Source organism: Hyperolius riggenbachi, chromosome 10 (assembly GCF_040937935.1).
Source record: "Hyperolius riggenbachi isolate aHypRig1 chromosome 10, aHypRig1.pri, whole genome shotgun sequence".
NCBI lineage: Eukaryota > Metazoa > Chordata > Amphibia > Anura > Hyperoliidae > Hyperolius > Hyperolius riggenbachi.
In genome coordinates, this window is record NC_090655.1 from 11,692,326 (window position 1) to 11,719,771 (window position 27,446).

General features: G+C 45.1%; 1 protein-coding gene across 3 annotated transcripts in view; it reads right to left on the bottom strand.

Moving 5' to 3' along the window:
* DNMBP (dynamin binding protein) overlaps nucleotides 1-27,446 on the bottom strand; it is a 171,705-nt gene that overhangs the window by 31,357 nt on the left and 112,902 nt on the right. For all 3 annotated transcript variants that reach the window (XM_068255538.1, XM_068255539.1, XM_068255540.1), the window contains 8 exons: nucleotides 16,211-16,407; nucleotides 13,784-13,883; nucleotides 12,750-12,897; nucleotides 11,659-11,676; nucleotides 9,752-9,951; nucleotides 6,690-6,820; nucleotides 4,551-4,655; nucleotides 3,589-3,717 (listed from right to left, as the gene is read on the bottom strand). In XM_068255538.1, the coding sequence (XP_068111639.1) occupies nucleotides 3,589-3,717; nucleotides 4,551-4,655; nucleotides 6,690-6,820; nucleotides 9,752-9,951; nucleotides 11,659-11,676; nucleotides 12,750-12,897; nucleotides 13,784-13,883; nucleotides 16,211-16,407 (1,028 nt within the window). The remainder of the gene's footprint in view (nucleotides 1-3,588; nucleotides 3,718-4,550; nucleotides 4,656-6,689; nucleotides 6,821-9,751; nucleotides 9,952-11,658; nucleotides 11,677-12,749; nucleotides 12,898-13,783; nucleotides 13,884-16,210; nucleotides 16,408-27,446) is intronic.

The window sequence follows — 27,446 nt, forward strand, 5'->3', positions numbered from 1 at the left end:
AAACTGGTGGTGCACTCTCCACAATTACACTGGGCAAATATATTCGTCCAGTTGTCTTTAAGTGGTTAAAACCCACCAAAGCATAAAACTATGTTATGGCCCTTTCCCCTCAACATGTTTTTGTAAGCAGAATAAAACCCCTTTTACTTTCTTGTTCAGCTGTATTTCCAGTGTCTGACACACCCGGGAATAGTCACCGGACTGTACACAGGAGCGATTACACGCACTAACCATATAAGGTATTACCTGTGCACTGGGACTAAAGGTCAACTCACAGGTATCATAAAGTCCAGTCATAAAGTACACGAAACAGTAACTGGATAGTGTAATGGTTAAAGACACAGGAGACCTGGGTTCAAATCTCGGGTCTTCTGAATTCAGTGAGCCTATTCAGTAAGGAGTTATTGGGCCAGTCTCCCTTATGGTGCCCATGCATGGTACAATTTTTTCATATTTTTTCAATTAGATAATTTTTATTTATTTATTCCGTTAGATCGAAATAAAGATTTTTCCAACATGTCCGATCGGATTTTATTGAAAAAAAACGAGATAATTGATTCTTCTTTTCTTAATCGAAAAAAAATATAATTTTAGGCTGGACCCACACTATAAAAGGCTCGCTCACACTGGAGGAGTTTTTTTTTTTTTTTTAAGCGCCTGCGATTTTTCAAAATCGCCCTGAATTCGCTTACACCATGCTATCCTATGCGCTAGTTCAGACTAGGGCGATACGTCTGCTTTTCGCTCAGAAAAGCGTTGCATGGACCATTTTTCGGGGCGATTTTGCTACAATGAAAGGTATAGGAAAAGCGCAAAACGCTCACAAAATCACTTTGTGCAGCGATTGCGTTTGCGTTTTTAAGAATAAATACATTGTATTTATTCTTTTCCGGATGAAAGAATTAACTTTCTGACTAACGTCAGGAAGTGAAAAAACTGAATCACTCTGCAAAAAACGCTTACCAAAAACGTCCAACGAACAGAAATCGCCAGAAAGGGAAAAAAATTGACTTCAAGAAACATCTAACACGAACGCTAAAGTGATCGGAACGCAATGTGAATGAGGCCTAAGCACTTTTGGGAGCGCTTGTGTTTGCTGAGCGCTTGCCAGGCGCCTTTTCCCATTAACTTTCATTAAAATCACAGTAAAAAAAAAAAAAAAAAATATTTTATGTGATTGTTACCATGAGAGTGAATGGGAAAAAGCGCTTAGCAATCACAAGCGCTCACAAAAGGGTGAGATCCAGCCTCAAACTTTCTTTCGATTCGATCATTTTGGTCGAATAAACGGGAAAATTGAACGTTTTTATGGGCACCATAACAATGCTACGGCCTATAGGGCGCGCCCTTGTGGCAGCCTCGCAAACACTTTGAGAATGACAGGGAAAAAAAAAATCGCTATACACATAGGAATTATTATCATAAAAGCGTTGGGGTCTATTTCCACTATGCCTGAATCCACACCACATCTGCAGAGCTTCCCTGCCATCTAGTGGCTTCCCGGCTGTCCACACTGCGCTGTACGCAATGTGTACGGCATGCTGCAGATTTATACAGCACACGGCTGAATCCCTATAGCTGCGTATAGAGGGGGGTGCATGGCACCGCTTGGCGATTCGGGCTGCAGCTACGCAGGAATACGGGAGCCACGGCCCAATCTGAAACGGCCGTGGCTCCTAGTGGAAATGAGCCCTTACTGTGCTTTTCTCGCGTCTAATGGTACAATATTTTTTTGTCTTACCTTACCAAATCTACATTATGTAGTCAAGACAAATAACATTTATATCGCGCTTTTCTCCTGGCGGACTCAAAGCACCAGAGCTGCAGCCACTAGGGGGGCGCTCTATAGGCAGCCGCAGTGTTAGGCCAGAGCTGCAGCCACTAGGGGGCGCTCTATAGGCAGTAGCAGTGTTAGGCCAGAGCTGCAGCCACTAGGGGGCGCTCTATAGGCAGTAGTAGTGTTAGGCCAGAGCTGCAGCCACTAGGAGGCTCTCTATAGGCAGTAGCAGTGTTAGGCCAGAGCTGCAGCCACTAGGGGGAGCTCTATAGGCAGTAGCAGTGTTAGGCCAGAGCTGCAGCCACTAGGGGGCGCTCTATAGGCAGTAGCAGTGCTAGGCCAGAGCTGCAGCCACTAGGGGGCGCTCTATAGGCAGTAGCAGTGTTAGGCCAGAGCTGCAGCCACTAGGGGGCGCTCTATAGGCAGTAGCAGTGTTAGGCCAGAGCTGCAGCCACTAGGGGGCGCTCTATAGGCAGTAGTAGTGTTAGGCCAGAGCTGCAGCCACTAGGAGGCTCTCTATAGGCAGTAGCAGTGTTAGGCCAGAGCTGCAGCCACTAGGGGGAGCTCTATAGGCAGTAGCAGTTTTAGGCCAGAGCTGCAGCCACTAGGGGGCGCTCTATAGGCAGTAGCAGTGCTAGGCCAGAGCTGCAGCCACTAGGGGGCGCTCTATAGGCAGTAGCAGTGTTAGGCCAGAGCTGCAGCCACTAGGGGGCGCTCTATAGGCAGTAGCAGTGTTAGGCCAGAGCTGCAGCCACTAGGGGGATTTCTATAGGCAGTAGCAGTGTTAGGCCAGAGCTGCAGCCACTAGGGGGCGTTATATAGGCAGTAGCAGTGTTAGGCCAGAGCTGCAGCCACTAGGGGACGCTCTATAGGCAGTAGCAGTGTAAGCCGGAGCTGCAGCCACTAGGGGGGCGCTCTATAGGCAATAGCAGTGTTAGGCCAGAGCTGCAGCCACTAGGGGGGCGCTCTATAGGTAATAGCAGTGTTAGGCCAGAGCTGCAGCCACTAGGGGGCGCTCTATAGGCAGTAGCAGTGTTAGGCCAGAGCTGCAGCCACTAGGGGGTGCTCTATAGGCAGTAGCAGTGTTAGGCCAGAGCTGCAGCCACTAGGGGGCTCTCCATAGACAGTAGCAGTGTTAGGCCAGAGCTGCAGCCACTAGGGGGAGCTCTATAGGCAGTAGCAGTGTTAGGCCAGAGCTGCAGCCACTAGGGGGCGCTCTATAGGCAGTCGCAGTGTTAGGCCAGAGCTGCAGCCACTAGGGGGGGCTCTATAGGCAGTAGCAGTGTTAGGCCAGAGCTGCAGCCACTAGGGGGAGCTCTATAGGCAGTAGCAGTGTTAGGCCAGAGCTGCAGCCACTAGGGGGCGCTCTATAGGCAGTCGCAGTGTTAGGCCAGAGCTGCAGCCACTAGGGGGGGCTCTATAGGCAGTAGCAGTGTTAGGGAATATTGCCTAAGAACTCCTTACTGAAGCGGTGCTGACTTGCTGAAGAGGAAGAGCAGAGTTTTGTGTGCTGCCTTTTATCTCGTGTGTGTACAGACTTGGAGAAAGAGTAAAAGGGGGCAGGAGTGTATGTGGCCCGAGTGTGAGAGAGAGAGAGAGATAAAAGCGTGTGTCATTATTGTGAAGACAGGTGACCATAGCAGGCTGCAGAACATGGTGTGTATACAGAAGGCTGCAGAACACTGTGTGTATACAGGAGAAGGCAGGAGAGCACTGTGTGTATACAGAAGGCTGCAGAACACTGTGTATACAGGAGCCCAGATACAGCGTCCCCCCCCCCCCCCCTCCCGCACGGGGTAATGAGCACTCACAAAGTCGGTGAAGAGCTTCTCGCTGATGTGGCGATGGGCCTTCTCAAACTTCTCCAGGTCACTGGTTCCTTTGTTTGCGTACAAATCCCACATACTCATGGCAGCCAGGACTTTCACACAGGCGGATTCCTGTAACACACAAGGAAAACACGGCATGGGAATGCTGCTGGAGAGCGGAACGGAGCCAGCACTGTCTGCTGCACCCCCCACCAGCTCCCAACTGTCCCCTTTTCGGAGGGACAGTCCCTCTTTGAGAACCAAATCCTTCTGTCCCTCTTTCCTCATCAGTCCCTCTTTAAATAGAACCCGAGGTGGGATTTAATTATATTAGTGGGGCACAGAGGCTGGTTGTGCACACTATCACCAGCCTCTGTTGCCCCATGGTGTGCCCCCAGGACCCTCCTGCGATCTGCTGTCTCCTCCGCCGTGCTGGCGACACACAGCGTGTCACTAGCTCAATGTTTACATATGCGCTGTCTGTCAGCGCCGCTCCCCCGCCTCCTCCGCATCGGCGCTACCCGCCCACGTCACTTCCCTCCAATCACTGCGGGGGGTATAGCGGCGCGCAGGGGGGTCCTGGAGGCACACCATGGGGCAACAGAGGCTGGTGATAGTGTGCACAACCAGCCTCTGTGCCCCACTAACATAATTAAATCCCACCTCGGGTTCTCTTTAAGGACTTGTACAGATTTATCTAAATACATGTATTTCTGTACTAAAAAAATGTGTTTAACTGGCTCCAAACTTTATTCCCATCGTTTACATTGATATATTTAATTTCAAATGTTAATATGAAGACAAATCAGTGATGATACAGAGGGCCAGTGTGGTTTTAATTATAAAAATGACATACTTTGCTTATGAATTTTTAGTGGTATGAGTGGCTAGCATTGTGGTGTGGCCAGCATGTGACAGGACAATATCAGTGACATCCGATAGGCTGCTGCTACGGCCGGACTCACTCTGATGTGCTGCAGATACACGGACAGGTCCCGAATAAAGGACTTGATGAGTCTCTCCTGCAGTCTGAAGTTCTTCTCAGTCTCTTCAAAGGCCTCGTCTTTGATCTGTTATCAGTGGAAAGAAAATACATCTTTGTTAGCGGTATTTGCGCTGTACGCCGGACTCGCTGGATGTTCTTGTAATGTTCAGCGGTTGTTTGACAGCAAAGGTGAACTGCCCTGATGTGTAGAGAGCAGGAAGCCTTGCCAACCAATCAGATATCTGCAGTGAGGGTACCATAGAGACTTCCTGTACAGAGCAGGAAGCCTTGCCAACCCATCAGATCCCCGCAGTGAGGGTACCATAGAGACTTCCTGTACAGAGCAGGAAGCCTTGCCAACCAATCAGATCCCCACAGTGAGGGTACCATAGAGACTTCCTGTACAGAGCAGGAAGCCTTGCCAACCAATCAGATCCCCGCAGTGAGGGTACCATAGAGACTTCCTGTACAGAGCAGGAAGCCTTGCCAACCAATCAGATCCCCGCAGTGAGGGTACCATAGAGACTTCCTGTACAGAGCAGGAAGCCTTGCCAACCAATCAGATCCCCGCAATGAGGGTACCATAGAGACTTCCTGTACAGAGCAGGAAGCCTTGCCAACCAATCAGATCCCCGCAGTGAGGGTACCATAGAGACTTCCTGTACAGAGCAGGAAGCCTTGCCAACCAATCAGATTCCCGCAGTGAGGGTACCATAGAGACTTCCTGTACAGAGCAGGAAGCCTTACCAACCAATCAAATATCTGCAGTGGGGATACCATACAGCCTTCCTGTTCCTCTCAGCGTCCCGTTGTTCCAGCACCTTCCAAAGTTATCCAACCAGCTGAGTCTTCGGTTCTCCTCAGGCAGCTTTCAGACATACTCACGGTCTAAGTAATTCGGAATAGGAGTGCATCTGTACTGCGCATGCGCGAGCCTGGACTCAACTGTAAGCAGTATGGATGCACTCAACTCAGGGAAGCGAGTACTTCAGACGGCTGCCCGAGGAATGCCGAAGAGATATTCAACCTAGCAGGTCAAACAACTTCAATGGGAGACATCAATGGAAAGACGGGACAGACCGAGGATCAGGAAGTATCCAGAGCTTTGCCTCTACTTAGGTGAGCATCTTCGCTGCGTTTGCACAGTACATTCCTGGTGACGTCAGCGGGAGCGAGGGGGCGGAAATTCAGAAATTCCAGAATTGAACTGGAGGCGGGGCCGGAGCATCGGGGAGTGGCTGCGCCAACACAGGATGTCTGCGGGGGACCATTAGAAGCCCCGGGTAAGTTCAACTCATTTTCCCCCTACAGTAGTTTTTTTAAAGAGGAAATTTAACCCAGGATTCAACTTTAACCCAGTCAGTAGCTGATACTCCCTTTCCCATGAGAAATCTTTGCCTTTTCTCAAACAGATCATCTGGGGGCTCTGCATGGCTGATATTATAGTGAAACCCCTCCCACAGTGTGATGTCAGGACCATGGTCCTGACAGTTTCCTGTCTGTGAACTCTTCATGGCAGTGTGGGAAATGATGCCCATTTCCAATTGCCAAACAAGAAGCAACTGCCACATTATTAGAGTGTCTTGTTTAAGGTAAAGGCAGTTGGTGTTGTCTAGGTTTTTTTCACTTTTCAATGATTGCACTATGCAATCATTGCTATATCTACTGTGCAACGTGCAGCATGGTTACAACTAGGGATGATCGATGAGATGCAAATATTTCCGAGTTCATGCAGGATTATGTACATTTTTATGCAAATATATGCAGCTTGAGAATGAACCAATCAAGTCCCACCCAGGTTTAAATTGATTGGTTCAGTTTCAAGCTGCATATATTTGCATAAATATGTACATAAATTTGCATGAACTAGGAAATATTTGCATCTATGGCTAAAAGTATTAGAGGCAGAGGATCAGCAGAAGGACCGCCAGGCAACCGGTATTGCTTAAAAGGAAATAAATATACCAGCCTCCATATCCCTCCCACCTCGGGTTCACTTTAGAGGTCTACTAAATCCATAGAAAAAATAAGTAAATAAAACAAGAGAAGTACAGAGTTGATCTAGTGCTGACTAGTTCAGCACTGCCTGTGACATGACATCACAACACGCCGGCCTCACCTGGGGCGCCAGTCCCGTCAGATGCTTTAGGTGGCTGCTGACCCGGTTGGATTTCTTGATGATGGAGTGGATGTTCAGCTTGTAGATCTTGTCCATTAAGCTGTCTTCATCCCCTTTGCGGTACTTCACCACTGCAATACATGACCGAATAAATTCCTACATGAGCGTGTGGACATTTCCGAAATCAATAGAACATCCGGTTCTACTCCGCCAACCCCCATCCCCCTCTACACAAGGTAAATATTGTGCTCATTAAACAATTCTTTAAAAGACAAAATAGCATTATTTAAACACCCCCTCTCCCTCCCCCCCAGCTTTCAAAAAAGATTACAGGTTTTTTTTGTGTTTGTTTTTTTAAACTACTGCATATAGCTGCTATAGGAGTGTCTGGAAAAGTGCTAGAGGCTCCCCTTTTCTTCAGACTTTTACTGTGTGGTATAATTCCTCCCCCATCCTGCTGTGTGTCAGTCCATGTGATATAATTTCCTCCCACACCCAGCTGTGTGTCAGTCTGACCACTATCTTCCCCCTAGCTGCTGTGTCAGTCTATCTGGTATAATTCCCTCCCCCAGCCAGCAGTTTTATGCTGGCAACACACAATACTTTTTCCCAGTTCGTTTCACCGATCAATTGTTTTTTTTTCCGCTCAATTCACTTCTCTTCCGCTAATTTTTCTGATCTTTTTCCATTCACTTCTATGCAGAATTAAGCGGTAAAATGATTGAAAGGAATATCGGACATGACGGAATTTATCAATCGAACGCATCTATCTAATGAAAAAAACGTAACGTGTGTTCCCAGAATGAGTCTAGATGGTATAATTCCCTCCCCCACCCACTGTGTCAGTCTATCTGTAGGTAATACAAAAACCTACTACACCAAGTGTACATGCTAATGTGTGCAAAACAAGTGGGTACATGCACTGGTCAAAAAACAGAAATAACAAACAAACACACTACCAGTATATGCCGTTCAACCACCTGATATTTATTATAGATCAAAAAGTTTTTTCAACCCTGATTAACCACCCTGGCGTTCTGATTAAATCGCCAGGGTGGCTGCGGGAGGGTTTTTTTTAAATAAAAAAAAAACTATTTCATGCAGCCAACTGAAAGTTGGCTGCATGAAAGCCCACTAGAGGGCGCTCCGGAGGCGATCTTCCGATCGCCTCCGGCGCCCAGAATAAACAAGGAAGGCCGCAATGAGCAGCCTTCCTTGTTTTGCTTAGATCGTCGCCATAGCGACGAGCGGAGTGACGTCATCGACGTCAGCCGACGTCCTGACGTCAGCCGCCTCCGATCCAGCCCTTAGCGCTGGCCGGAACTTTTTGTTCCGGCTACGCTGGGCTCAGGCGGCTGGGGGGACCCTCTTTCGCCGCTGCTCGCTACGAATCGCCGCAGAGCGGCGGCGATCAGGCAGCACACGCGGCTGGCAAAGTGCCGGCTGCGTGTGCTGCTTTTTATTTCATTAAAATCGGCCCAGCAGGGCCTGAGCGGCAGCCGCTGGCGGTGTTGGACGAGCTCAGCTCGTCCAGACCGCTCAGCTGGTTAATCGTAGTTGGGTCTGTGAAAAGGTTATGTATATAGCACACCATTATTATGCACAATTTCTCATTAAACGGGGTGTTACCCCACAATGTCTCAAACAGAAGGTCTCAGGGGACCGTGCACAGACCAGAATATAAACAGTTAATCATGTCATTCCTGCACGTGGGGGGAGGCGGGCACGGACACCTACAATGCCAAAAGATTAAAGCATCTAATATGCTAATTGCCTTGTCAAACGTGTCCGCATCACCCCCGCGCTAACATCACAGTGGTCAACAGCAATAAAAAATGTGCCCCCCCCAAGACCCAACTACGATTAATCAGGGCCCATTCACACTAGAAATCGCTAAACGCTAACGCAAAACGCTGAGCGTTTTTCTGGCGTTTTTTCACTGTATGGAGAGCGTTTTTGCAGCGATTAGCGTTTGGCGTTTTCTAGTTCAATTCAAATACTTTTATTGAAACGCTAATCGCTCCAGAATCGCTCAGAAAACGCTGCATGCAACGCTTTTGCGTTTCAGCAAAACGCTAAACGCTTAGATGAGAACACTTCCATACACTTTCATTGTGCACACGTTTTTCAAATCGCTAGCGATTTTCAGCAAAGCTGAAATCGCTCTGAAAACACACAAGTGTGAATGGGCCCTCAGGGTTGAAAAAACTTTTTGATCTATAATAAATATCAGGTGGTTGAACGGCATATACTGGTAGTGTGTTTGTTTGTTATATCTGTAGGTAATTCCTGGGCAGGTGAAGCAATAAGCTCTCATCACAAGACCTAGGCCACATACACACATCAGACCATAGTCTTTTGAAAATGAAAGATCACAGACCAAGTTTACCTCCTCCCATATAGTATGAGAGCCATACTCTACACAGTCTTTTCTATGGAGCTGAACTCCACATCAGACAGAAATCTTTGCAAGATGCTGCACACACAGATGCTGTACAGACACAAAAGATCTGTATCTGCAAAAGATCTGTTCCTGCCAAAAATCCATTCCTGCAAATTGCAATGATAGTCTATGAGGTCTGCAGATCATCATACACACATGATTTAACTGACATTCATCTGCAGATCAAGCAATCATCCGCAGATCTGAAAATCCATCCTGGTGGATCTGATCTGCAGATGAATGTCAGTTAAATCATGTGTGTATGATGATCTGCAGATCTCATAGACTATCATTGCAATTTGCAGGAATGGATTTCTGGCAGGAACAGATCTTTTGCAGATACTGATCTTTTGTGTCTGTACAGAATCTGTGTGTTCAGCATCTTGCAAAGATTTTTTCCTGATGTGGAGTTCAGCTCCATAGAATAGACTGTGTAGAGTATGGCTCTTATACTACAGGAAGGGTGGTAAGATTGGTCTGTGATCTTTCATTTTCAAAAGACTATGGTCTGATGTGTGTATGTGGCCCTACTTAGAGGCTGGATGGAATAAGCAGGCAGGTGCTCTAGGTAATCTAAACATTAGCACAGGGATCATGAGCGCCATCTAGTGTAGCTCACCTAGGTCCTTCCTCCTCTTGTACTCGTTGATATTGACGTTGAGCTCTTTCACGGCCCTCACGGCTTCCTTGATAGGGCTCTTGTCTGGGTGGGAATCGGGCGTGGCGCTCACCAGCTCCATGAGAAGTAGCGGGTAACGCATGATCCTCTGTACCGGCTTGATGAGGAACGAGCCCAGGTTGATGTAGTTAGTGCGGCCCCTGTGAAAGGAGACAGACGGCCACCCTTGTCACAATGTATAGATTGCTACAATAACACAAAAAGCTGAATACAATTCTATAGGTGGTTTACTGCATTCATTTAGCAGCCAAATTATTTAAAGGCTGGCAAGTGCTCCAGGCCAATTTTAGCACTTTATTTGTTACATTTCCCTACTAATTAGTACTGCCTAAATGCATAATTATGGCCACTTGTCACCAGGGGGCAGTGTGAGACAGTCACAGGGGGCTTCTGCTTTTAGTTTCAATATCCTGTACTAGTACAGAGACATCAAAGCATTCCAAGAATTTACAGCAGGAGTACTGCAGACAGAGATAAGTGCGCTGCTTCTGACCTCAAATGAGATAATCCCTTTGAAGCTGCTAATTGGTTAAAGCCCATTATAAGTAACCACTGGCAGCCATCTGTCTGGGGGACACTAGTAGGGGCTCTCTTCCACTTAGAAATGCATTCGCAGTCGTGCTGCAATCGTGTTAATTTCAATTTCCACCACCACGATTACGCCATGATCTGCCAGGTGTATGGCGCGATTGTGGTGTGTTTGGCATTTGTGATCTTTGACGGGGGGGGGGGGGGGATTTCTACGAGTGGGTAATTGCTAAATAGCGGGGATAATTGCATAGTGTTGGGGTTGCTTTGAGATTTTCCCGTACTCAATCACACAGAAAATGTGGCAGGACACTGTGGCATGATTTTTTTCAAAGTGCAATCAAACAGCTTGCACTTATTAAAATGGTCCTGTGGTAGGCCATTAGACTATGACTATGCTAGGATTAGAGTGTGAGCTCCTCTGAGGACAGTCAGTGACATGACTATGTACTCTGTACAGTGCTGCAGAAGATGTCAGTGCTATATAAATACATAATAATAATATGGTAGGACATTAGACTATGACTATGCTAGGATTAGAGTGTGAGCTCCTCTGAGGACAGTCAGTGACATGACTATGTACTCTGTACAGTGCTGCAGAAGATGTCAGTGCTATATAAATACATAATAATATGGTAGGATATTAGACTATGACTAGGGTAGGATTAGATTGTGAGCTCCTCTGAGGACAGTCAGTGACAGGACTATGTACTCTGTAATGTTCTGCAGAAGATGTCAGTGCTATATAAATACATAATAATAATATGGTAGGACATTACACTATGACTATGGTAGGATTAGATTGTGAGCTCCTCTGAGGACAGTCAGTGATATGGCTATGTACTCTGTAATGTGCTGCAGAAGATGTCAGTGCTATATAAATACATAATAATAATATGGTAGGATATTAGACTATGACTAGGGTAGGATTAGATTGTGAGCTCCTCTGAGGACAGTCAGTGACAGGACTATGTACTCTGTAATGTGCTGCAGGAGATGTCAGTGCTATATAAATACATAGTAATAATATGGTAGGACATTAGACTATGACTATGGTAGGATTAGATTGTGAGCTCCTCTGAGGACAGTCAGTGACATGACTATGTACTCTGTACAGTGCTGCAGAAGATGTCAGTGCTATATAAATACATAATAATAATATGGTAGGACATTACACTATGACTATGGTAGGATTAGAGTGTGAGCTCCTCTGAGGACTGTCAGTGACAGGACTATGTACTCTGTAATGTGCTGCAGGAGGAGATGTCAGTGCTATATAAATATATAATATGGTAGTAAACAGACGAGTGTGTACTCACCATTCCTTGTACAGGGTCCTTTTCAGCCATACAAAGAGGGAGAGAAAAAAAGAAAATAAAAGAAACAATTATAAATCAGTAAAATGTAAAGAAAACACACATAGGTTATGGCTTGCTAGTAATGAACGGAGAGTGTCTGTAAACTAAGCTATTCAGCTCTATAATGCACGGCTTTGGCCTCGTTCACATCATACGCGCTTCCGTGCGCATTTGGAAGAGCGTATGATGTGCTGAAACGCAGGAATGGCAGAAGGGCATAGACTGCATTTCTGCCATTCCCATTTACTGCGCTGTGCAGCAGTACGATGCGCTGGGAAGCGCTTGCGTACTGCTGGCTGCATTTTGCCCACAAACGCAGAGCTGATCCCATCACTGTCAATGGATGGGATCAGCAGCGCAGCGGCACAGATGGCATGCGATCCTACACGTTGCGTTCGGATCGTAACGGCCATCTGCGCTAGCTAGATGTGAACGAGGCCTAAGAAAGGAACAAATTATTGCCAAGATTGAACATTGTCAGGGTAAAGGTAGCCACACACTTGTCGATTTTCCCATTCAATTCCAACATATTTGATCACTCTGATGGAATCTGCCAGAAGTCTATGCCCCAACATGTGCGATTCTACGTAATTTTTATTAATTTAGGCCAAAATTGATTACAATCATCAGTTGTTCCAGATAGAAAGTCTAAATCAATCTAGAGAAATGGGAGCAGCGATAAATCGATGGCCAATAGTGGTTAGATCCATTTTCCAAAACAGACCTGTGTGAGAGAAAAATCTGTCTTAGATTGGGTTCAGATTGGAGAACTATCTTTTTGCCACATCGGGTGGCAATCGACCAGCGTGTGGCCATCTTAACGGAACAATCAGTTCAAAAACACAAGAGCTACTGAGCAATGCCAATACCGCTAGAATGACAGCAGAACTCCGCCTCCAGTGTGTGCAATGCCAGAACTCCTCCCCCAGTACATGCCACAGCAGAGGCCCACTGACATTGTGTACCACTGCAGAGTCCCCGCCCCCAGTGCGTGCCATGGCAGAGCCCCGCCCATGAAACGGCTGACCTCCAGCATGGGGGTATAAGCTTACTTGACAGTCTCCATGCACTCCTGCAGGTGTCTCTGGAACCTGTCGTCCTTGTCATAGGCCTCCAGCAAAGCGATGGTCTCCTCGTGATTCTGGCAGTACTCCTTATACACCAACTCCAGCTCCGCCCGCTGCTCCAGGAATATCACACCTGAATGGCGACACAAGATGACATCATTAATACCGGTCACATGATCAGCGGAGGTCATGCAGTACGGCAGTACCGGACACATTCATCTCACATTTCTATGTTCTCACTGTGCGGGCCTAAACTAAAAACAAAAATAACTATTACTACGTTAAAGCAGAACCCGCTGGGTCCCCGGTTCGAATCCCAGCCTGGGCACCATCTGCATGGAGTTTGTATGTTCTCCCCGTGTCTGCGTGGGTTTCCTCCGGGCAGTCCGGTTTTCTCCCAAACCCCAAAAACATACAGATAAGTTAATTAGCTTCCCCCTAAATTATCCCTAGACTACGATACATACACTAAACCATACATACATAGACATATGACTATGGCAGGGATTAGATTGTGAGCACCTCTGAGGGACAGTTAGTGACAAGACCATATACTTTGTACAGCGATGCATAATATGTCAGCGCTATATAAATACTATTTAATAATAATAACCCCAGACATGTTGGAGGCAAGTTGATAAATGATCCTGCAGACACCGCCAAAGCTGCGTATAACTAAACGAAGAATGTCATTATGCACGGACGCACTGCAGCAGTGGTGGTGTGTGCATGCAGGCTTTGGTGTGCGCCCGTGTAGGCGTTGTGTTGTAGATCGCAATTGTGGTGCGTGAGCGCAAGCTTTACGTGGCTCTAGCGTTCGTGTTGCAGGCTGCGGTTGTGGTGTGCATCGTCTACTATATAGGATGATTTGCGCATCTTTTGAGAATTGCGGGTTTACTTTTAATGTACTATAATAGTTTTTTTTTGTTTGTTTTTTATAGAGGCGGGACTGTTACTGCAGCTCACACAACTCCCTATGATTGGTCGGCTGAGGTATATCAAACCTACAAAGTACTCACCCACTGAGTCGCAGTTTTCCAAAGCGCCCAACAACTTTTTCGTGACGTCGGTCACAGAGTGGATGTTTCCAAACAATATATCAAAGTCCACGTTCAGCATCTGCCAAATAAAACAATAAAATAAAATGCTTCTATTTATATAAAGTCATAGGATAACAGCCGCTTCTGCTTCTGAACAGCTAAAGGGACATAAAAAACGTATACAGTAAAACCTGGGATGGTAACTTGGATAGTAACTGAAGTAACTTTGTGTAAGAGTGCTTTTCAAGACAAAGCAAACATTTTTATGAAATTGTGACTTGATCAGCAAGCAGAGTCTTGATATACAAGCACGGGACGTATACAGCGTCACGTTCACAGCTGGACCAATGGTTCTTCTCCCTATGACGCTGCTGGATTGTGCTTAATCTGAGTGTAGGGACTGTACAATGTCACATTTGCGTGATATCTTCCAAAGTAGGCAAAGCAATGGTCATTGCATAAGATCCTAGTTAAAATGGACCTGAACTCTTGCACAGGACAGAAGGAAAACAGAAAATGCACCCTGTATGTATTTAGAGAGTTCAGTCTGTCTTATTCCCCCTCATCTGTGTCTAATCACAAATTGTAATTTGATCTCTCACCTGTATCAGCTGACTGCCACGACAGATAAGCTCGTTTAAAAGTACTGGACGTTAATCCTATGTCTGCTTCCATGAAAGCAGGAAGTAGTAGACAGTGTCGATTTATTGCAGGATTTAGATTAGCTGTAACAAAGAAATGTGTTTTCTGCAAAGGTTATTATGCTGTTGCTTATCTTCTAGAGCAGAGAGGAAGTTCTGAGTTCAGGTCCACTTTAAAGGATACCCGAAGTGACATGTGACATGATGAGATAGACATGTGTATGTACAGTGCCCAGCACACAAATAACTATGCTGTGTTCCTTTTTTTCTTTCTCAGGCTGAAAGAGTTAATTATCAGGTATGCAAGTGGCTGACTCAGTCCTGACTCAGACAGGAAGTGACTACAGTGTGACCCTCACTGATAAGAAATTCCCCTTTTTATCTCTTTCTTGCTCTCAGAAGCCATTCTCACCTAGGAAAGTGTTTTATAGTTGGAATTTCTTATCAGTGAGGGACACTGTAGTCACTTCCTGTCTGAGTCTGGAATGAGTCAGCCACTTACATACCTGATATTTAATTCTTTCAGACAGAGAAAGATGTCACTTCGGGTATCCTTTAACCTCCCTGGCGGTAAGCCCGAGCTGAGCTCGGGCTATGCCGCACAGGGAGATATCTCAGCCCCTGGTGGGGCGATTTTCACAATGTAAAGTGCTGTGCGCGCAGCTAGCACTTTGCTAGCTGCGCGCACATCTTGATCGGCGCCGCTCTGCGGCGATCGCCCGCACGCAGTGGCAGAAGAGGCCCCCCCGCCAGAGCCCTGCGCTGCCCGGACCAATGAGTTCCGGGCAGCGCTATGGGCTGGATCGAGTGCGCCTGACGTCAGGACGTCGGCTGACGTCCATGACGTCATGCCGATCGTCGCCATGGCGACAGGAGAAGCCAAACAGGGGAACGCGTTATATACGTGTTCCCCTGTTTGCTATTGTTGCCGGCGGCGATCAGACTAGAGGGCCACATGCGCCCTCTAGTGGTGTTTCATGTAGCTACCACTCTGGTAGCTTTACATGAAACAAAAAAAAAAAATTTAAAAAAACGTTTTTTTTCACCATTTGAAAAAAAAAATTAACCGCCAGGAAGGTTAAAGCCACACAAAAATATCAAGATTGGTGTGAATCAAGAAACAGCAATGATTCTGTTGGAATGCATACACATGCCTAACTGATGTTGTCTGTCGAGGATGAGGACTTGATCCCCTTGGGCGACCTTGCTGGGCTGCACACACAGCTGTGCAGCAGACGATGCGTAGTGATGCCATGCGGGGAAGAGTGGGGTGGTGCGCGAGTGCGCACGTGTGACTCACACAGCGTGCAGGGGGGGAGGGGACCAAACAATGGGATCGACCGGGGGGTGGGGGAACGTGGGGAGGTAATTGATGAGATTGGTGTCCCATGAGAGATGGGAGATTGGCGTTTCTGGGGTTTAGTAGATCCATCCAGCGGATCGCTTGTGGGTTGAGCGTTGGGGGTCGTCAGGTGCCGTAGACGGGCCTTATTGTCGGCTGAGGTGGTCGCTATCGCCCACCTCAGCTGTCTTAAGTCAGGTGTGCATACGAGGCTTTAGTTATAGTGAAAGTGGTTTTTACATTTTTACTTTATACAGTACTTTGTCTTAAATATTTTTCTATAAATATTTTTGGATTTCATCCTTATGGTGAAAATCGCTTTGATATAAGAGCGCTTTGGATTACAAGCATGTTTCCGGAACCATTTATGCTCGCAAACCAAGGTTCTGCTGTAATCGTAAGAACACAAGGGTGTGGCCTCACCGGTGTGGACTGCAGGGGGACCATGATGTGCTCCACACAGGTCTCCAGGTCCCTCAGGTAGTCCCGCTCCGTCTGGAGAAGCTCCTCGATGACCTTCGCCCTCTTCTCCAGCATCCTGGTCTCAGAGTTCTCGGTGGTGGACGCAGCAGATGGCGTCTCCTCCAGCGTCTCCGCCTGGGAGGACAGCAGAGTCATGTCTATGGAGAAAAGACATAATTCCTGTCAGGACAGAGAACTCAGCAGAGCGGAAATGTGTCAAGGTTTCATCCCCAATCCCAGCTACTTTTGGTCAAATTTTTGTACTTTTGTATAAAAAAAATTTAGAATAACAAAAAGAAATAACATACCAGTATTGACTAAAACAAAACAAAACATAGTAAACGGAACAGAAGGCATATTAAATATTGGTGTTCTTTGACAAATCAAAAGCATGAATGAAAGAACGTTAGGCTATAATCTCTTCATAAATCTCAGAATTACGGGGTAATCTCCCCCAAGACCACCTGTCTTTAGTCATCTGCTCATCGCTTAGCTGGGGATTTTTATCACAATAATCAGGGAAATCTGTCTAGCGTGGTGCATATGCTACTGAGGAGGGTACAGACAGTGAGGCGGAGGAGGACAACAAGGATCTGGAGGAAGCATCTATCGAGTCTGCCGTGTACTCAACGTGGACAAACCAACAAGGGAAGAAGAAAAACTGATCTAAAGAACCTCAAAAGGAACCCCCAAAAGTGACCCCCGAGCCTCTAAGCCTGATAAGTTAGGATGTGAACACACACTTTGGCTGTAGACACACTATGAGTGTTTTCTGGGAGCTTCTCTGACCAGAGCTTTCTGAGCGCTTTTTAATCACTTCACCCCAAAGCGGTTTTTACCCTAACGGACAAGAGCGATTTTCACCTTTCAGTGCTCATCCCTTTCATTTGCCAATAGCTTAATCACTACTAATCACAATGAAATTATATCTTGCTTTTTTTCACCACCAATTAGGCTTTTTGAGGTTGAAATTTGTTTTCAGTAATTACTTTATTTTCAATGCATTTTAAAGGGAAAAACAAGGAACAATGAAAAAATACACTATTTCTCCAATTTCATCCCCTATAGTTTTAATATAAACACTGCTACTGTACATAAACCCCACACATTGTATCTGCCTATTTGTCCTGGTTATCACAAGATTTTAATTATGTCCCTAGTACAAAGTATGGTGGCAATATAGTATTTGGAAATGAAGGTGTATTTTTTCAATAGTGTTTTTTTCCCCCACTATTTTCACGTGCACGGGAATGCACAAGCGGGAGCGCACACATAGGCGCGCGCACATCGGCAGCAGCACTGCCTGACTTATGAAAACATCCTGGAGCCATTAAGAGGCTCTAGCAGGACTTTTTTTTATAAGTTAGCTTGTCATTAAGTGGTTAAAAAATGCTCCCATTGACTCATTAACCACTTCACCTCCCTTGCTACGCTTATCTACTCCCCACAAAACTTCATCTGAAGCTCAGGGGAGTAGATAGGCGTACTTGTGGTAAACAGTGTGCTGTATGCCCAATAAGCTATCTGATTATGCATATAGGGTATCATTTTAACCGTGACAAGTGAGAGAATAGATTTTGTGTTGTTTGACAACTGAGGGATAAGTCATGTGATTTTTTTTACCGGAAAACTGAATGAAAAGCAATAAAACTGTTATTTTCATGTACTCTATACCCCTAAATAAATACTTGTAAAAAAAAAACAACAAAAGTGACAGCATTGAAAAGAGAATACACAGTTACCCTAGGGACTTAGCTTTTAAAATATGTATGCCATGAGAGTGTATTACTGTTAATCATGAAGATAAGGGCTTTTAATTACTGATTGAGTACAATGAGAAAACAAAAAACACAAACCAGAAACTAATATATTATCGCCATACATTGTACTAGGAACATTATTTAAATGTTGAAATAACCAGGACAAATTAGCAAATACAATGTGTGTGTTTTACCTATGGTAACATTGTTTATTTGAAAACTATAGTGCATGGAAATGGAGAAAGTGTATTTTTTCTTTTTTTTTCTCATTTTTCCCTTTAAAATGCACAGATAATAGCATAATTACTAAAAGCAAATATCACCCTCACAAAGCATAAATTGTGGCAAAAAAATAAGATATAGATCATTTACATCTGATGAGTAGCAATAAAGTTATTGGTGAATGAATGGGAGGAGCGCTGAAATGTGAAAATTGCTCTGGTTTTTAAGCAAAAAACCCTGTGGTGCTGAAGTGGTTAAAATTAAGATAAAACCGCACTAAAATCAAGGTAAAATTGCTGCGATCTTGATTCTTTAAAAAAAAAAATTGCAATATTTCAGCAAGTCAATGGAAGCGGTTTTTAAAAAGCACTCAGAAAGCTCTGATGGTCAGAGATGCTCCCAGAAAGCGCACATAGTAGGTCTACAGCCTTTATTTTGATTGGCCAGTTTTACCACCTTGGTGTAGTGTGATGGCCAACAAATTTCTGAATACTATGAACATATTGTTCTGTGGGTAAGCTCTCATACTACATGGAAAAGATAAAATTGCCAGGTACACACGTACAACTTTGATTGGCCCATTTTGCCACCTCCATGTAGTATGAGGTTTTACCTGCACAATCTGCTCATAGCATTCAATATCTGTTGGTCCTCAAACTACATGGAGGTGGTAAAATTGGCCAGTGATTGGTCAATTTAAATTGGATGTATGCACTGGCCAAATAAAATGAGAAATGTGTGTACCAGGCTAAAAGAGAAACCGTAACCAAGAATTGAACTTCATCCCAATGTAGCTGATACCCCCTTTCCCAGGAGAAATCTATTCCTTTTCACAAATGGCCCATCAGGGGGCGCTGTATGGCTGATATTGTGGTGAATCCCCTCCCACAGGAAACTGTGAGGACCATGGTCCTGGCAGCTTCCTGTCTGTGAACCTCTCTGCATTGTGGGAAATAGCTGTTCACAGCTGTATCCAACTGCCCAAAAAAAAAAAAAATAAAGCAAGCAGCATCTCCTTCCAGTGACATCACCTGCCAGCAGTAAAAATGGCACCATGTGATAAATGTCCGGATGTAAATCAGGGAGAGGAAAGATGTTACAATGGGAAAACACTGACTAAATCATTTATACATTATTATTGTAAAAATGAAGCACGTTTTTAATTACATTATTTTTACTGGAGTTCCTCTTTAAGTTATGAGTGAAAACGACTCACATAGACAACGAAGTGGTTCTTTGGTGAATAGCTTGTCTAATGCCTTTTACACACTTTAAATTAGGATTGGCCAATCACTGACCAGTTTGACCAGCTCCATTTAGTATGAGAGTTTACCAAAACAACCCATTCATAGTATTCAATATCTGTGGACCTTCATACTACATGAAAATGTTAAAATTGGTCAGTAATTAGCCAATCGAAATTGAAAGGGTGTACCAGGCTTAAGGAGATTATCACCAATCTCCTCTCAGGTCTCAGGAAGTCCCTAAAGCCTGGCACACACTTTCAATTATGATTGGCCAATCACTGACCAATTTTAACACCTTCACGAAGTGTAAGGGCTGGAACCCACTAGAGGGATTTTTTGAGCATTTAGGCTGGTTTCACATTGGGACGTTAAAGTCCCACATTACAGCAGCCAGTAACGCAGCCTAACTCACAGCACTGTAAAATCAATGTGCTGTTCACAGTGCCCACGTTGCGTTACATTGCAACACTGCACGTTTCAACAAAGTGCTGCATGCTGTACGTTATACTGGGCTCCTCCTCCTCCCTCCTCCTCCTCCTGAGACTCGTGGTGGGAATAGTAGTGTTGTCCGGATCAGGAACGAATCGTTCATTTGATCCGGATCTTTGTGAGTCGAATCATCCGGATCACCACAATGAAAGATTCGGGTGACAGTGGATGTCTGTCTGGAAGAAGCAGGAACATACAGAATGTACAGTGCAGGGAAAGTCCTGTCCTGCTAGTCATTTCAACCCAGTCTGCTTCCCTAGTAAAATGATTCAAATGATTCGGTTCAAAGATCCGATTCAAATGATCCGAATTCTTAGAAAAATCCGGACTTCCCATCACTATCCTGGAGCAGCTGCTTTGAGAGCTGCATAACGCGGCTCAATCTGATGTCCAACTTCAAAACCACCATGTGTTGCGTTAGGGGCACGTTATGCGACCATAACCTCCCCTAAAACGCAACGTCTTAGTGTGTAAGTAGCCTTAGAGTGCGCTTTAGATCATTAGCGCTTTCCCTAAACGCTCTTCCAGTGTAAATTAATGTAACAAATTCCACAGTAGCGATTGTGATTAGCAAAATCGCAATCGCAGGACATGCAGCATTTTGGGAGCATTTGCGCTTCAATGTAATGTACTGAAGCGCTGACAAATCACTCATGAATCGCTACACATAGCGATTTGAGTGCGATTGCAAGCTGTAATAAAATTTATACATTGAAAGGACCAATCAGAATTAAAATCGCAAATCGCTACACAATCGCTGGCAAAAAGCTTACACTTTTTAAAAACCTCTCCCAAAAGCGCCGGAAAACGCTCATGAAATCGCTTACAAAACTCTGAATAAAAACGCTAGCGATTGCGATAGCGTTTTGCGATTTGTAGTGGGTTGCAGGCCTGAGAGTTTACTTACACAATCTGCTCATAATACTCAATATATGCTGACCCTCATGCTGCATGGAGGTGGTAACATTGGTCCGTGATAGGCCAATCATAGTATATAGAGTGTGTGCCAGGCTTAAAGGGAACCTGAGGTGAAGGTGATATGAAGGCTGCCATATTAATTTCCTTTTAAACAACACCAGTTGCCCGGCCGCCCTGCTGTTCCTCTGTCTCTAATAGTGTTAACCATAGACCCTAAACAAGCATGCAGCAGATCAGATACTCTGAGTCAAAACCCTGGAACAAGCATATGGCTAGTCCAGTAAAATCAGTCATCTGAGTAAGGGTGGCCATACATGGTACAATTTTTCATTTTTTTTTTTATTAGATAATTTAGTTCGATTTTTCCGTTAGATCGAATATAAAGATTTTTCCAGCATGACCGATCTGATTTTTTTTCGAAAAAACGGGATAATCGTTCGAATTTCTTGATGGAAAAAAACAAAAATATTTTTAACTTTCATTCGATTATTTAGATCGAATAAACGGGATAATCGAACGTTTATTGTACCATGTATGGCCACCATAAGACACTGTTTATGCCAGAAAATTAAGATCCTTAGGAGGCTATATAAATACAACACATATGGTAATCATAATAAATAAAGACACAATATTAAAATAATCTGTGTGTCATTATAAAATGCCCATATTCAGGCTAAGCTTTCTACTAGCGCATACAGTCGCAGGCGCAAACGGAGCAAAACGGACCACAAATCTGCAGCATTCTGTAACCGAACATCAGAACATTACAACTCTTTTTCATCTATTTCTTTCTTTTCACACCAACAGGAAGTGTTTTTTGCCTCTATCAGAGTAAAGGTCAGAAAAGCGTCAACATGCTGGTTCCATCGAGAGCGGCGTGGGGCGGACAGGTTGGGCGTTGCAACAAAAACTTTGACACTGATAAATGGTCCGAGTGACGTTGGTCGCCTAGCAACACAAACAAACACAAAAATCCCTATCCGGGCTGTAGAAGTCACAACTCACACACAGATAACTGACGAGAGAGAGGCGTGAAGGGCGCAGCCATAATCGCCTCGGCCCAATATTTACCTCACAATGGGTCATTTGTCCATATAAAAGTGGCGCTGAACTCTTGCATAGGACAGAAGGAAAACAGAGAAATGCACCCTGTATGTATTAAGAGAGTTTAGCCTGTCTAAACCCCCCGCATCTGTGTCTAATCACAAGTTGTAATTTGATCCCTCCACTGTGTCAGCTGGCTGCCCTGGCAGAGCAGCTAATTTGTAAACACAGGATGTTAACAATACATCTGCTTCCAAGAAAGCAGGATTTGTATTGGTTGTAACAAATAAAGGTTTTTCTTTAAATGATACCCGAGGTGACGTGTGACATGAGATAGACATGGGTATGTACAGTGCCTAGCACACAAATAACTAGGCTGTGTTCCTTTTTTTCTTTTCTCTGCCCGAAAGAGTTAATCAGGTGTGCAAGTGGCTGACTCAGTCCCGACTCAGACAGGAAGTGACTACAGTGTGACCCTCACTGATAAGAAATTCCAACTATAAAAAACACTTTCCTAGCAGAAAACTGCTTCTGAGAGCAGGAAAGAGATAAAAAGGGTAATTAGTTCATAGATTTTAGCTCTGGAATACTTCAATGAATGTGTCATTGAGCAAAATCAATAAAACAGTTAAAACTTAAAAAAGCAGATTTAAACATAAAATAAAACTGGAATATCTTAGAAAGTCATTTTTAGGAGATGGAAGATAGATACAATCGTTTATTTCATTCGTTTATTTTCGCCTTGTGTGTCCTTTAAGACAAAGACAAATAACATTTATCTTGCGCTTTTCTCCTTGCGGACTCAAAGCGCCAGAGCAGAGCAGCAGCCACTAGGGCGCGCTCTATTGGCAGTAGCAGTGTAAGGGAGACTTGCCAAAGGTCTCCTACTGAATAGGTGCTGGCTTACTGAACAGGCAGAGCCGAGATTCGAACCCTGGTCTCCTGTGTCAGAGGCAGAGCCCTTAACCATTACACCATCAGCCAACTGCTTTAACCATTTATGCCGCCTGGACGTGATTGTCGCGCATCTTTTAGAGCAGAGAGGAAGTTCAGGTCCACTTTAAAGTCAGTGAGAACAGTGCCTAACTGCATCACTCTTCCCAGTTTCGGTTCCCACCACGTGTAATGCCTGGTTCACACCACGCCATTTCCCATCAGATAGACAGGCGAATCGATTTTTTCTGACAGGTCCAATCTGATTTCCGATCGTTTTTCTGTTCGATTTTGTATAGGAGTGATTGGAAAATTGATCAGAAAAACAATCGTAAATTAACTCGTACCTGTCGGATGCGACTCGTCTGACAGGAAATCGCATGGTGTGTACGAGGCAGTAGCCACCTTCGGGCCATCTCTCGTCCCTCCTATTCTATCGCAAGAGTTACCCAGTTTCAGGAACACGTAGGCAGTGTGACGAGTGATCGGTTTGCCACATCGGGGGACAATCTGTAAGTTTATGATCACTTGAATCCAGTCACATATCTGTTAATTGTTATTACCAATTTCCTGAAATATCGACTGTCACTGTCAGATCCAATCGTTGCGATTCTTTTGTTCTCATACAAAGCAATCTTTAAAATCGTAAAAAACAAACAAAAACAACAAATATCAAGTGCCCCTAAAAACACGATGGAACAAAGTCTCCCATGATGCAGTGCGTGTGACGCAAGCAGTTATAGAACACTGTATACTTGTTTATGCAAAATGACAGTAAAGTGGACCCAAACCAAACCTTTTTTAATTCAAAATATTTAGTTGCACCACTCTGACACAAAGATAAATAAACACTCCTTCAAGCCTATGAGCATTTCAGTGCATGCTTTTCACCCTTCTCTTTTCATAACTAGGGTTATACAGGTGGCAGCCATTACTTCTGAGCTTAGTAGGTTTTAGATCATGGGTGTGTTCGTCTTCAGCTACCCTCCCTCACAGGGGCGTCGTCTATGTGAAATCTCAAACAAGCTGAGATCACCTCCCCTGTGACATCATCAGTAGCAGCCTGTGTTTTGTTTTTTATCTCCTCCACCAGTCTGCCGGATTCTGTCCCGGCAATATGAAAGGAAGGGAGGGATTCCTCCAATAAATGTAAAATATTTTATATTTGTCATCAAGCAGCTGAAAAAAGGCTGCTATTTATCATTATAATTTAGAAAATAGATTTTATTCCTGAAATCTTGTATTTTTAATTTGGGTCCACTTTAAAAAACTTAGACACGCACCATAAACCTTCCTGTGAGATCAATGGATTAATCAATACTTTCCAGCATGTCTAACCTGCCTCTGATGTAAAAAGGAATCAATTTTGAGATTAGTCCTGCACAAACTGGATTGGTGGCATATCGGACATGTTGGAAATTATGGATTGATCCATCGATCAGACGGGAAAATTGCATGGTGTGTATAATCCTAAGGGCTCGTTTCCACTATAGCGAATCCGCATGCGGGCACTGCACGCGGATTCGCATAGGCAATGTAAGTGGATGGGGCTGTTTCCACTTGTGCGGCTGCGGCAGCGTTTTTTGGTGCGGCAGAAATCTGCACGGCAGGGCCGTCAGATTTCGCGTGCAGAAGGAATGTGCGCGAATCGCCGCCAATGTAACTAATAGGGAAATCGCATGCGGGGTGACCATGCGTTTATTGACGCGAAATCGCATGCGATTTCGCATAGGTATTAATGTTGTTTTACACAGGCAGTGACATGGTTAAATTCGCATACAGCCTTACCTATGCGGACTCGCATGCGAAATCGCGGCAAAAACGCATGCGGAATCGCACCCGCATGCGATTTCGTCCGTGGTGGAATGCAGGCGATTCCGCACCGCACTAGTGGAAACGAGCCCTTATAGTGGACCAGAACTCTTGCACAGGACAGAAGGAAAACAGAGAGACATTGCACCCTGTATGTATTTAGAGAGATTAGCCTGTCTAATTCCCCGTCATCTGTGTCTAATCACAAGTTGTAATTTGATCTCTCCCTGTGTCACCCGACTGCCATGGCAGAAAGGTCTGATAAGCTCATTTTTAAGCACAGGCTGTTAACAATAGGTTTGCTTCCATGAAAGGAGGAAGTAGACACACTGCAGATTTATTACAGGATTTGTATCAGCTGTAACAAAGAAATGTTTTCTTTAAAGGTTATAATACTGTTGCTCATCTTTTAGAGCAGAGAGGAAGTTCTGAGTTCAGGTCCACTTTTAAGATCCCCCATGACAGAGACAGTCACATGAGAGGTAAAATAATACTTTCATGTGGGCCTCACAGCTGTAAGGAGGCTGTTTGTTACACCGTGCTGCCGAGGGCCCCCTTCCTCCTCCACCTGCGCCGGGAACGTGAAGACAACCTGCGAACAATGCGAAAGTCGAGCTAACAGGTCTGCTTAGCCATTTCCAGGAAAGAGAATGGAGAGAGGCGGGGGTAGGGGGTGACATCCCATGCCAATCCATTGTCTTTGTTCTGCGCTGTCCCCAAGCCGAACGAGTGACAGTTCCCAGAGTCAGAGCCTGCACCGCCCGACCCAGGAGAGAAGCAGAAGGCGGGGGCACCATGTGTGCGGAGGAACCTGTACAGTCAGATCTCTGTGTGCACCTGTGGAGATCCCCCCCCCCAGTACTGAGCCCCTGAACACAGGCCTATATCATTACCCCGACACCCAACACCCCAGCGTACCTCAGTCACCTGCCACTCTATCCTCACAGTCCCCTGCGCCATTTACCTCAGCCTCCGTGTCCCCCGGCGCTCTGAGACCCCTCCGGCCACGCCAAGCCCCTCATCCCTCTGCATTAACATGTCAATGGCTGGGAAAAGCTGCCGCAAGAACAATACAGGAGAGGGGAGGGGGGGAGGAAGAGGCTGGAGAGAGGAATTTACTACGAGAGGAAGAACTCCGAGGGAGTAATGGAATACACAACACAAGTTATGGAGGCTCTCCGGAAAGACAGATCCCTGGCAAGGCTGGCATGTCAGTGTAAGGCGCGCGCCAAGAGGCGGAATCGCCCACTACCTGCTTACAGAGCCCACAGACTGGATACTTTATCTGCTGAGAATATCGGTTGGCGAATACTGAAACGACGTACACACTTTAAAAACTAACAATTGGAAAGATCGCTCTGAGAATGATTGTTGTACAGACAAGTGACTCGTCAGCCTGTAGAGAGGGGAGGAGCCGTCTATGATAGAAGAGCAGTACTGATCGCTCATCTGTGATCCAACATGACTGGATTCTTCCCACAACAAAACATCAAATTCTGTGCGTTTTTATATTTGTCCAACTATGCGACTCTACATAGGGCGATATCTATCTCTTCGGGGGGGGGGGGGGTATGCATGCTCCTAACTACACACAGGTTTTTCCATCGACATTCACTAAATGCAAACTGCGCGCCAAACGCAATCGCATCTGGAAAATTGCTGCCACGTGTCAGCTTTTTTCCCGCACATATAAAATTCACATACAGGTAAAATTCTCAAATAGACTTTCATGTACCGTGCGTTCCAATGCAAATTCATGTGTGTGAAGAACGAGCAAAAACGATACGGGTATAATGGTCTTGAAAGGTTAAAAACGATGTGTGCAGCGGTGCCTGTACTCACGCTGGATTTACAGAAGTGGACAAAAATGTTTGCATTTACACAGTTTAAAGCGGACGTGAATTTCCTCTCTGCTCTAAAAGATAAGGAACAGCATAATAACCTTTACAGAAAAACATTTTACAACTGATACAAATCCTGCAATAAATCTGCAGTGTGTCTACTTCCTGCTTTCATGGAGGCAGACATACGGTTAACTTCCTGTGTTTACAAATTAGCTGCTCTGTGAGGCAGCCAGCTGACACACGAGTGTTCAAATCAGTCGTGATAAGTCACAGATGAGGGGGAATTAGACAAGCTAAACTCTCTAAATACATACATGGTGCATTTCTCTATGGTTTCCTTGTGTCCTGTGCAAGAGTTCAGGTCCACTTTAAGTTTGTAGAGCAAATTATCTACGCTGGTCCCTTATGCGCGTACACGCGGTCCCCAACTAACAAACAGGTTCCCTTCCAGGAGGTTGTTTGTTAGTCGAGTCCTGTGTTAAGCCCCCATCTACATGTTACAATTGCACGTGCGATCGATCGAATTCGATTGGATTGATTTAATCCGACATGTTCGATTGGGACTCGATCAATAGTGTGGTCGATTTTGCATCGATAACTAACCAAAATTGATCACACTATCGATCGAGTCCCGATCAAACATGTCAGATTTAGGCTTCTTGTACACAGGGACGTTACAGGCGCACGTTAGTGCAGCCTGTAACGCTCCCCCAACGCACAGCAATGTAACACAAGTGGCTGTTCACACTGCCCACGTTGCGTTACATTGTAACGCAGCAAAGTGCAGCATGCTGTGCGTTCTGCGCAGCTAAGCCGCGTTAGACTGCTTGCACATGCTCAGTCATGTTGGGGAGGAGGGGAGAGCGGCCGGGCACATGGCTAATTAATATTTACTGCACTTTGTGAGGTGTGCAGTGTTTACTTC